Source organism: Lolium rigidum, chromosome 2 (assembly GCF_022539505.1).
Source record: "Lolium rigidum isolate FL_2022 chromosome 2, APGP_CSIRO_Lrig_0.1, whole genome shotgun sequence".
In the NCBI taxonomy this organism is placed as follows: Eukaryota; Viridiplantae; Streptophyta; class Magnoliopsida; order Poales; family Poaceae; genus Lolium; species Lolium rigidum.
Genome location: NC_061509.1, coordinates 258,627,406 through 258,639,909, shown reverse-complemented (window position 1 = coordinate 258,639,909; position 12,504 = coordinate 258,627,406). Strand labels below are relative to the sequence as shown.

At 46.1% G+C, this 12,504-nt stretch overlaps 2 protein-coding genes across 2 annotated transcripts; one reads left to right on the top strand and one right to left on the bottom strand.

Moving 5' to 3' along the window:
* The first annotated feature begins 3,927 nt into the window (after nt 1–3,927).
* LOC124688636 (mitogen-activated protein kinase kinase 5-like) lies at nt 3,928–5,289 on the top strand. Its single transcript, XM_047222290.1, has one exon. The coding sequence runs from the start codon at nt 4,177–4,179 to the stop codon at nt 5,287–5,289; it is 1,113 nt and encodes a 370-aa protein (XP_047078246.1). The 5' UTR covers nt 3,928–4,176.
* A 6,399-nt stretch (nt 5,290–11,688) lies between these two features.
* On the bottom strand, nt 11,689–12,444 carry LOC124688635 (U-box domain-containing protein 51-like). Its single transcript, XM_047222289.1, has 2 exons — nt 12,127–12,444; nt 11,689–12,037 (listed from the first exon to the last, which is right to left on the bottom strand). The coding sequence occupies exons 1-2, from the start codon at nt 12,442–12,444 to the stop codon at nt 11,948–11,950; spliced, it is 408 nt and encodes a 135-aa protein (XP_047078245.1). The 3' UTR covers nt 11,689–11,947.
* Between the last annotated feature and the right edge of the window lie 60 nt (nt 12,445–12,504).

Genomic DNA, 12,504 nt, shown 5'->3' with positions numbered 1-12,504 from the left:
AATATACAGAAATGGAGCAAAAAGGAATTTTAATAAACTACTATTTGAAATCCTAATCCCTAAGTTCAAATCAACGAGAATGGTAGGAGGAGAGGTGCAGAGAAGAAGAATTACTACACCTTGCAGAGAGAGGTGGTGAAGCCGGTTTCGCCTTCCAAATCTTGGTTGCGGCTGCTGTGGGAACAACAAATACGACGTGGTGGCCAGGTTTGAGCTCTCATGAATCTCTGTCATCGCATAGATAAGCCACGCAAAGCCTCCACCGACCGCATTGCTTCCGCCGCCACCGTCACAGGGATTTGACGTCGCTGTTACTATACAATGCGGACAGCTAAGCGCGCGCTTGATAGAGCGTGAATGGAAACTAGCCTGACCGAAATGATCTAGATCTAATAAGGACTTCTTGGTGGGCCTCACACGCTATTAACATTCGCTAACGGGGAATGTTAACGGCCATGTGCTCGTGCCTACCCCGTGCTAAGCTTCCTAAGATGCATGTAGCTGGGCCTCCCCTGTTAGAAACAACATCAAACGAGCTAAAATGTGCAATAGGTATTTTATGCAAAATTAGAGAGTCGCCTAGTGCAATTTTTTATTTAAATGTGGTGATTTTTTTTAGTCTTGCCTGCAATTGTGGTGGTTTTTTTCTTCTTCATATTTTAACTCTAATTTGGTTCCAATTGTTCATGGCTTTGATTAGTTGCATGGTCCTATGTGTGACAAAACCATGGGCGCTCCTATGCTACGGTCCATGTGTCAGTTACCGCGTGACGCGTGTAGGCGGATCCCTGGTGGGCCGACCCATGTAACAACTCGATCGCTCTACATTTTTTTCTTGATCGCTACAGATTCCTTCTCGTTCACACCTGTTCGTTCGAATTCTAAAATTTAATTTTTTTGTTCGAATTGAAAAATGGTTTTCAAATTGTGCAAATATAAAAATAATTCAGATTTAAAAATGTTCACAATTGGAAAATGTTCAAATCTGAAAATTGTTCAAAATTTAAAAATGTTCAAATCTGAAAAATGTTCAAAATTTGAAAAAATGGTTCAAAGCCCAAAATTATTCAATATGAAAAATATTTAGATTTTAAATGTTCATGATTCAAAAATGTTCAAATTTCGATAAATGTTCAAAATTTGAAATGTTCAAAAATTGAATGTTCATATTTAAAAATTGTTCCAATCCAAAAAAAAAATTGTTCAAATTTAATTTTTCCAGATTTTAAAAAGTTGAAACTCCAAAAACAATAATTATAAAAATCTTCATCTTTTTTGAAAAAGGAAATAATAGTAACTGAAAAACGAAAAGAAAAATAAACTGGAAAACTAGAAAATAGCCCGAAGAAAAAGAAAACAAGAAAAAAAAAAGGACACACAGAACCATACTAAATCAGAAGAATCTAGAAGGTTCCTAAACCGGGAAAACCCAAAGCAAACTTAGACCGGCCCATTTCAGATCGTTACGAAGGGAGAGGTACGCGAAGGGAGGCTAGTCAGTGTGTGAAGCGTCAAATAGGATTCACCCAAAACCATACCCCAATGACACAATCACATCGTAAGCAAAACCCCATATGGCCCATGATGGTGCCTGCTGAGACAAGGCGAGTCACGGGCGTCCGTTGTTACGCGCTAATCATTATTCCAAAGCTCCAAAGCGAGTATCAACAACCGAATATATACATTAAAATTTCCAGGGTAGCAGTAGGTTAAGTCAACTGCTGTGCTACCACTACCGGTTGCTTACTTCATTGATCTGCATTTTATACTCCAACAAAAATATAGTTGGTGGATTCTGTTTACACGCAGGTTTTACAAAACAATTGTGTACCTTCTGATTCGACGGTTTTCTTCTTCCCCTGGTGTCAAAGATCTGGAAATCAGCTTGACCAAGCTGAGCTAATACAAAACACCACAGTGCGTAGTAGAAACCGTTAAGTGTACCAACCGTGATTATATTAGTATATCGCTCTCTTCTGAATCGGCGAGTTCTTTAAATGGGGCTGCTGCTTGCTGTCTACGCGTAATCTCAAATATTCTATATCATTTTTTACGAATCATCTAAACTTATTTGTTCGAGAAATCCACCACGCATCATGCGTGCACGTTATCGCTTTGTCCCTGTGTTCGGCTCAACTACGATTCAAGGGTTTTTCATATGTTCCCATATCTAAACCAAAAGAAAGAATCTTATGATGGTGAGCATATACGGAAGGAGGGCATGCCTGCGAACATCAAGCAAAGCATACCCAAAGCCAAGTATATTGAACTATGCAGGAGTAAGACACATCACACTTCACACATCAATTTCACGAAACACTTGATATCTACAAGCTATCTATACCTTTCAATTTGCATTCGACCACATAATTGTTTTTGCGATTACAACCTCTCTAGTTCCAAAGTTTTGCAGCCATGCAACGCTAAAAACTCTCTAGTGCGCAGGGGCAAGTCCCCAACCTTAACCACTTCTTGTATCATGACATGGAGAGGGGGCAATGAGGAGGGAGGCCGTGATGTGTGGCAAGGGAAGGGAGGAGGCGGTGGCTCCCTATCTCTGACCATTGGATTTGGCAATGGAAGGCTCATGGATGTGTTCAAGCATCGTCGCCAGGAAACTCGTTTATTGTTCTCTTCAAGCTTTTTAAGATTTTATTTGGAAGCACTCTTTTTTTGGGCGGTATGTCCTTTCTTGTGGCCGCTGGATGTGGATTTTTTGTTCATGATCGTCGGATTCCAAAATATTATTTTCACAGGATATGCTTTACCAAACAAATGTTCATTGGCTATGCTTTAGATGTCATTATATTATATCGTCAATAACCTTTATAATACATGATTTGTGTGTGAGGATAGAAGCATTCCAAATCCAAAACACACCTCGATTTTCCTTTTATGTTAATGCTCACTGGGCAAGAAAGCCCCCTCCTTCGTTTTTCCTTGTTCTCACCTCACCTCTCAGTTCCTCCATGCAGAGCTCACATCTGTTTGGGAAACAATATGCCACTCTCCCTCAATGAAACTGAAAACATCATCATATTTTTTCTTGAACGGCAAACGAATTATTGTCATGTTGCCTTCAGGAGGATGACAAATTCATGTACACCGTTTCCCACCATAACCTTCGGTGGTCTCGCAATCCCTTGGGAGATTAGATGGTTCATCTCTTTTAAGATTATATACATGGATTGAATTGAAGTTGCATACTTGCATCTTCCTAGCAAAGTGGTTAGTTGAACATACGTTTTTTTTATTTCCATACATATGATCCTTGTTTGTGCACCACTCGTGCCACCGTGCTTTCCGGACGTTTAGATATGCACAAAAAGAAAGAAGTAACGGACAATGCTCACCAACAAGTGTTTACTGTAGATCTTGGCGTTAGCGGTAGGCGACGCCAACTGGAGAGCTTTTAACTTTCTTTTGGCTCTGGATGCTGGTTAATTCGCTATGTCGTTATCTAAATGACCGTGGATCACACCCCCTTTTTTGGGGGTGTTGCACAAAAAGAAGGAGCTCACACGACAAGTGAACCACACGAGTGACCCGACGCAAGTGAGCTCACACGCAGGGTTCTCAACAATTCAGGAGCGAGAAATGCACGTGTTACAACAATTTTTATCACTTAATTCTATTGGAGATTTGAACCAAATAAATTGCGAAAACACTGATTATTTCATAATCCGGCGCCATAGGAAAAACAAAGAAAAACTTTATTTCAAGAAATTAGTATCGATGAATGCAGTGCAGACTATACAGTATGATTCTGTGGTTTTGAGTTGTATTTCTATTTGTATCGGACGGCAAGCAAGGAAGAAATTAATTAGGGAAAAAATGCATCTATATCTTACCGGCCCCCAGCGTCACGTCTGCTCCTTGTCCTCATCTCTCTCTCTCTCTCGGTTTGTTCATCTTAAGCAGAGAGAGAGAGAGAGGTCTTGTCCCTTGGCCTCCCTCGCTCGCTCGCTCCTGCCGTGCCGCGTCTATAAAAAACACTCGTCTTTCTCCAATCCGTCTCCTCCCCTCACCCCGGCGATCTCCTCTTCCCACCCGACCACCGACGCCAACCCATCCGGCCGCAGCGAGCGAGCTCGCCCGCGCGCACGAGAGAGAAGAAGGTCCTCACCGGCATATCGATCCAACCACCCGTTCCGGCCGGCGCCGCGTTCCGTTGCGATGCGACCGGGCGGCCCGCCCAACGGCAGGCCGGGGCTGGGTCCGGGTCAGCCGCAGCCGCAGCAGCAGCCGGGCACGCCGGGGCGCGGGCGACGCCGCCCGGATCTCACGCTGCTGCCGCTGCCGCAGCGCGACCTCACGTCGCTCGCCGTGCCGCTGCCCCTGCCGCCGCCGCCGTCCTCCGCGCCGTCCTCCACCTCCTCCTCCGGGTCCGGGTCCGGCCCCTCGTCCATGGGCGCGCCGACGCCGCCCAACTCGGCCGGCTCCACCCCGCCGGCCCCGCCGCCGCTGGGCGAGCTGGAGCGCGTGCGCCGCATCGGGAGCGGCGCGGGCGGGACGGTGTGGATGGTGCGGCACGCGCCCACGGGCCGGGCGTACGCGCTGAAGGTCCTCTACGGGCACCACGACGACGCCGTCCGGCGGCAGATCACGCGGGAGATCGCCATCCTGCGCACCGCCGAGCACCCGGCCATCGTGCGGTGCCACGGCATGTACGAGCAGGCGGGGGAGCTGCAGATCCTGCTGGAGTACATGGACGGCGGCTCGCTGGAGGGCCGCCGCATCGCGACCGAGGCGTTCCTCGCCGACGTGGCGCGGCAGGTGCTCTCCGGGATCGCGTACCTGCACCGCCGCCACATCGTGCACCGCGACATCAAGCCGTCCAACCTGCTCATCGACTCGGCCCGCCGCGTCAAGATCGCCGACTTCGGGGTGGGCCGCATCCTCAACCAGACCATGGACCCCTGCAACTCCTCCGTCGGCACCATCGCCTACATGAGCCCCGAGCGCATCAACACGGACCTCAACGACGGCGCATACGACGGCTACGCCGGCGACATCTGGAGCTTCGGCCTCAGCATCCTCGAGTTCTACCTCGGCAGGTTCCCGCTCGGGGAGAACCTGGGGAAGCTCGGCGACTGGGCTGCCCTCATGGTCGCCATCTGCTACTCCGACTCGCCCGCCGCGCCGCCCACCGCGTCCCCGGAGCTCAGGAGCTTCATCAGCTGCTGCCTGCAGAAGAACCCGGCCAGGCGCCCGTCCGCCGCGCAGCTGCTGCAGCACAAGTTCATCGCCGGCCCGCAGCCGCAGGTCCTCGCCCCTCCCCCGTCGTGATGGCTCGCCCGCGCGCGCGCCCGCCCGCCATAATTAGTAATTGGGACTCCATCCGGTGTTGATCCGCTCCTGCCCGGACATGGATGTACGGTGGTCGGCAATGAGACATGGGATCTAGGGGGGTCGTCGTCCTAGCCATTTTGGGTATTCAAGCCGCCGCCGCCGCAAATCATCCAGCCATCCCCTGTTGTCTCCTGAAATTAAGCTCTGTTCATCTTTTCTTTCTTCTTTCGTTCTTGTTAAATGTTCATTATGTTCTTCCAAATGATGATCACATGATAATATGAGCTGTTAATTTAGAAAGAAACTTGTAGCAGCAGATACTATCGTGGCAGCAAGTGGTGATGATGATCTGCTCCATGTGGACAAGTTGATGATGATGATGATGATGATCACGACATAAGAGGCTTCCTGGATCTCGCAATTTCGAGGTGGATTGCATAAAGCAAATCTCGAAATGGGAATCGAACCAACTTTCATACGATTCCCCTTTCTTTCTCTCTCTCTCTCTGGTGTTCTTGGTGAATCAATTTATTCTCCTGAAAAAGATGTGTGGCTAGGTAGCAGCAATCATGCGCGCATAATAATAGTATCCATCCATCCACACATATACATATTCGTCCTTTCTTTTTCTATCATCTCTTCTCGGTTGCGCTCTTCTTTTGGGCCTGCGGCGGCTCATCCGTGCTTTGGATGCGCAGATTCTGGTCATTTCTCACGCTTAGCATCCGATCCTGATTTTGCATGTGAGTAAAAGGAAGGAAGCATAGGAGACAGAGGAGACAGGGAGGAGGACGGTGCTGGGCGGCCTGGGACCTGTGCTTGGAAATGGATAGATTTGTAGGCCTGCGAAAGGGGCGGCACATAGAAAAGGAGCGCCAACTCCATCAATGGAGGGCATGTGGGAACAACGCAAGGGGCCTTCTGTTCCTACACACTTCGCCGTAGGGCCGTCCCGTCCGGCGCCGCCATGTGGGTCCGGCTGCTCTTCTCCTCCCCTCTCCGTGTACGGGTAGAAAAAATTACACAAATCACCAACTATTTTCATTGTTAATGAACATGTAAAAAATCTGATGAACTAATTGAAGGAGTTGTTCCTAATTTGGTTGGTCGCAAACTATCTATTGTTCAATACACCGATGATACCAATTTTTTTACGGAACATGATCTCGAGAAAGCAAGAAATCTATATTAATATTACCAGCTTTCGAATAATATAACTAGTCTGAAAACAAATTTCCAGAAAAATAAATTGTTTAGCTTCGATGATGCTCAAGACGAGACTGAACTCTATGCCGAGCTTTTTGGCTGTGAGTTAGGTCAGTTCCCAACCAATTATTTGAGCATTCTGATTCATTTTCGGAGGCTTACAAATGTTGTTGAATGAAAACAATTCGAGGAGGGACTACAAACACTTCTAAGCACTTGGAGAGGCAAATTACCATCTCTAGGTGGAAGACTAGTTCGCATTAATTAAGTACTAACAAATATGGTATTATATATGATTTCTTTCTTCCCGTTACCTAAAGGACTCTTAGGTAGATTGGATTATTCCTATCAGGATACTTTTGGCAAGGAGATATTGAGAAGAAAAAAATGTCGGCTTACTAAATGGAGTGTTGTTTGCCGCCCAAAGGGTCAAGGAGGGCTAGGGGTTCATGATCTTGAGGTGAAAAACAGAGCCCTCCTAGGTAAATGGCTGTTCAAGCTACTAATTATAGATAGGGTTTGCCAAACCATTCTAATAAGAATGTATGTTGGCTCATGTGCGTTATCTGAAGTTGTATTGGAAACCTGGCGATTCGTATTTCTGGGCTAGACTTATGGAGACAAAGAAGTTCTTCTTTCAATATGGATCTTTCTCTATTAAAGATGGATCTCAAATAAGGTTCTAGGAGGGTAAATGGTAAGACAATATCGATCTCCGGGACCAATATCCAACTTAATACATATTGTGTGTCACAAAGCTGATACTTTAACTAAGGTGATGGAATCTTTCCCACCCCGGCTTGCATCTTGGCATGCACTGCTTCAACGTTGGGCTTCTGTCCAATTGACGCAAGGGTCTGATAAGTTTCGATGGAATCTCACGGAGAACGGGATATTCTCTGTCGATTCCATGTACAGAGCCTTGATTTAGCAAAGTGTGTCGGTTATAATAATAAAATGATCTGGAAAGTGAAGATCCTATCGAAGACTAAAGTCTTCGCCTGATACTATTGAAGATACTAAGGATAGCCTTGCAAAACGCAATTGGCAGGGAAGTAAGTTGTGTGTTTTTGGTCATCAAGGTGAGATAATAAAACACTTGTTCTTCAAATGTCATTTTTCGAGGTCTAGCTGGTCAATCATTCAAATAGGTCTTCCTATACCCACCACAGAGCATTACCAATGTTATTGGCAATTGGCTAAATGAGATGGATCATAGGTTTAAAATACTTCCCTGATGCACGTAATCGACTGAATGTGGAGGATCATAGGGTGGAAGCGTTTGCCGTTATTTAGTCGATTTGGTTGGGTAGAAATGACAAGATTTTTAAGAATAAAAATGGTTCTCTCACGCAGGTTGTACGCCGGTGCACCTCTTTGCTCCGCCCATGGTCGTCTCTTTAGCGTATGGAGAAATACGATCTCTTTATGGAGGTATTTACACGGTTAGAGGATACAGCGAAGCAGTATATTAGCCCACATGAGTGATAGCATAATCTAAAGCAAATACATCTGGTATCTGAAGTGGGTCGGATCGCGGGAGATGTCATGAGATGTTGATTGTCGGTGGTTTGTAAGTGTTTCTACCGTGTGCACCGTACGTCCTTCTGTAAGTGGAGGCACACTCGTGATGCGTGAGCGTACGAGCTGACTTATGATGGAAGTGTACTAGTCGTACTATTACTGTACATGCAGCAGCAACCACGCATGATGCGTGCATTGCAAGGACGAAAGATTCTTCTCGGCAATTAAATTCTTCACGAAGCATACCGTGTGTTTCACATCACATCATGTTGTCTTCCTTCACGTTTATTGTGAGGAAAAATAAAGACAGAGGAGGTGGTGGCCGATCCTTGATTCTTCTGAGAAGAGTGATGAAGGGTGGCGATCGAGCAGAGCCCCCTAGCGGTAGTACTCCCACACCTAGAGAGTAGGAGTACTATGGTGGTACTGTTTGGAAGTTTCGTTTGGGCGAGGAGTGACGAGGGATCACATCCGTCGTCTGTCATGGATCCATCGCCGCCGCAGGGCTAGCTAGCTCCTGCTTGGTGCGTGCGTCATGGGAATCGCGAGTGGCCGCTGACACGCTGCGGGTCCGGACCGGCCTACGCAGGGCGCTTTTGCAGTATACTACAAAGGTTTTCGGCGGGATGGAGGGCACCACTTGTGCTCTCATCTTCATCTCATCCCCACACAAGGTAGGACAGGGGGGCAGTGATGGATCGATAGGGATTGCACACGGAAGGGGAAGGTATCGGGGCAGCCATGTCGGCTGAACAAACTGCCCACTTCGTCGTGTGTCATGTGTGTGTGTGGAGTAGGGACCGCCAAGTTGAGGGAGTGTGGGGTTTGGGGAATTTTCAAAGATCCAAAATTTGTATTTCAAAGTTCACAAAATCCGAAACAAAATCCTCAAGGTACGCAATGATGTATGTTACAAAGGTGTAAAATCTTAATGCAATCTGATTTGTATTATAGGCTACACGAAAACAAAATCTGACAAAATTAGTAGTCGTGAAACTTGACGAACGCACATATATTATGGAGATGTACATGTAGAATATATTTTGTCGAAATGTTTTGACACTTAGAAATATGATTTTTTGTTAGTGGGAGCATATGCACCCGGGAGCCGAATCTCAGTGAAATGTGTAGTATTCACTATAAAATTTGTCAGAATTTATCATTTTTGTGTATCCTCGAATATAACATAGTTTGTATTGAGATTTACACCATTGTAGTATACATCATTGCCTATTTTTAGACTTTAGATTCAGATTATTTAAAATTTTGAAATATGAATTCTGAGTGTTTGAAAAATAAAGGGTACATGTAGCTCAGGACCCGTTTGAAGTTTTCACAAGTTGAGGATTTTTTTCCTTGCAACTATAAGTTGAGGGTTTGTTCGAAACACGTTTAAGTTTTCCCCCCTAAATACCAACGTTTAGACTAGTCATAGTGGGGAGTAACATAGAGTAGTAACATGTATTTTTACTACTCTAGGTTACTACCTCTATAGCGGGTACTAACATATGTGTGGAATCATGCAAGGTCAAAGTTACTACTTACTAGGTTGTAGACTCATCTTGTATTGAAAAGTGTGATGTTACGGTAACATAGTTAGTTACCACCTCGGTCTTTTTCTTCATTTATTATCGTGCCATGTCATCAAAATGTCTTGAAATGTGTGATGTTACTCAAGGTGGCAGTTTTCCCCGTGGGGACGGGTATCTCGCCCGTTAGTGGCGGGGATGGGAGTCGTTTTCCCCCTACGGGGATGGCAGCGCAGATACCCGTTAGATGGCGGGTCCAGGGATGGGGGACAATTTGGCCCCATGGATACCCGATAAGCACTGACATGTGGGCCATCATGTTACTAGCTATGTTACTCCCACTATGAGTAATTTTAGTACAACAGTTCCATGTTTGGGCTTTTTTTGCTATATCGATGGTGCCTGTTGCTTAGTTCTTGCCACACATGCTTTTTATTACGCAACTCAAACAACCGTTTATTGAGTAAGCACTATTTTTAATATTCAAAGCTTCGATACCCAAACCTCTATGATCTTTTTGGCCGTGTATCGTGTTTCTTTTATTTAGTCTATATATACATGTTTATGCTCATCACTTTGTCTGAAAAATCTAGATCAGTCGAATTCAAGTCCTTTCTATACACATTTAGGTACCTCGAGGGAAGACATAAGAAACATCAAAAAAATATGAGAAAATAACTAATAAGAACAAGTTTGTCTCCATATAAGAGCAATGCGCCTTGCGACCACCCCAGCTTCCATTTTATTGCTGCACAATTTTTTTATGATGGATAGGTAAACCCATGCATTAGAGGAAACCTCACTAGTTTTCCTCCTCCATACCCTTCCCCAAACATAAAATCTTGACTTATCCCAAGTACGTTTGTGGAGGATATCTGGTTGAGAGATACACCTTTGAGTGCTCAATATCCTGGACTTCGTACTATTGTTAGGTATAAATTATCCTAAATTAAGGAGGTGTTGGGTCTCACACCAAAAATATCTCATTTAGGCGTGATTTAATTTGTAATCTTTTAACAGCTTGGAATGTTTTATTAGTGCGTCTCCGAGCGGTGGTCCTGATATTTTTCGACGGAATTTGCACAACAATGATATTTTTCTCGATCAAGTTTATACCTACGAGGCGCTAGTAGAGATATATGCCACGGTCAATAATAAGAAAATATAGAAGATGAAAGTTCCGCTTGAAAAAGGTCAGGTAGTTGTTCTGAGAGGAACATATTTTGTTTCATATTAACGGCTTTAATTAAGTCATATTACTTGAAAATAGTGGAATCGTTAGCCTATTGTAGAGTGAAAACTCCAGCATCGACATCACCTCACGTGGGACGAGTCTCCTATCCGGTCATCCTCCTTGGCCTTACTGTGATGTTTGGTCTCCACGGTTATTAGGATCTAAACCAAGCTCATGTACCAGATTAATGGAAGAACAACTCAACCCTTCGAACCACCTACAACTCGTGGTGGCGAAGAACTGACATCGAAGTGCCAAACATTTCTGTTGATGTAGACTCTTCGGGAAGATCAGGTTATTATCCCTAGAGTAAATCTTATCGCTGAGCGGTGGCCTTTCACTCGGTACCGTTGGATCACTAAGTCCAACTTTTGTCTCTGCTCAACGGGTGAGTATTGCGGTCAAGCATGTCTTCCCTCGCATCGGAGGACCAATACCCGTCTTGCCCGAGGAAAATCTTTACACACCTCCGTTATTCTTTGGAGTACCTTTGAAAGACTCCACCTCTGATACGTGTGTTTGCTGTGCTCTGTATTCGCAATAATCAACGTAGTCACCACCCTAAGGGAAAAATCAAGTTTGTCGATTTAGGGTATAGGGTTTAGGCGCCTAATCATTATCAGTGCACTAACCCTGATGCTGAGACAAATCCTGATTGGCTCAGCGCGGCGGCGTTTTCCTTCTCTGTCGAAATACCAGGGATCCTGCACAACCACACTGCTTCTCGTTGCGGTGTACTGTAGCTCAGAGTCTCAGACATGCAGACGAGTTCAGAGTTTCAGACAGGACGGCAACTCTGCTTCGCTGAAGGAGAACAAGTCAGATTCATCTCATCTGTTTTACACAAGAGTTGACGTAGACGTAATCATGCGGTGAGAATCGCAAACAACAACCGTAAGAAACTTGTACAAGAAGCAGTTAACAAGAGTTTCAGGGTCGTTTACAAAGAGCTGAACCAAGAGATCAACACTACTTACTACTACGCTTTACACAGGGTTACACGAATGCATGTTACAAGCTCAGAACAGCAAGCGCATGACGATGGTGACATGTAATATGATCTGGTTCTGTGTGGAGAATGAATTAGTGTTCCGATTAATTCCTTTGCTCTATCATATATAGGCCTACCGCTGTCAGAAGCTCGCAGCAATGGAATGCAGCTTCAGTTGTAGTTGGACCTTCTAAATGGCACGCTCGGTTGGCTCGCGTTCCCGCTGTACTGCGGTCTCCCGAACGGATCGCCGATTCCATCCTGCAGGTGATTAGGATGTGTCAGTTACTGTGGATTACCAGTCTCTCGAAAGCAGGATGAAATGGCGGATGGATCTTGTTAATTCTTACGGGCCGTGATTGCGCCGTCATGGCGGTGTTGCTGATGTAGGGGGAGCTGCTCATGCCGCCGCCGTGGAAGCCGCCGCCCATGCCCATGGTGTTGCAGAACTGCATGTTGTCCTCGGCGAGCGTGCGCAGCCGGTTGAGCTCCGGGAGCACGCCCGTGGCGAGGTCGGGCCGGTCCTTGCGCCGGAGCTCGCAGCATCGCAGCGAGATCTCCGCGAAGCACCGCGCCTCCTCGACGGGCCAGTCGTGGATGGCCGGGTCGAGGAGGTCGGCGATGGTGCCGTGATCGAGCGCGCGCGACACGTGGTGCGTGAGCCCCATGGGCGGCCTCGCCGTGATGATCTGCAGCAGCATGACGCCGAGGGAGTAGACGTCGGACTT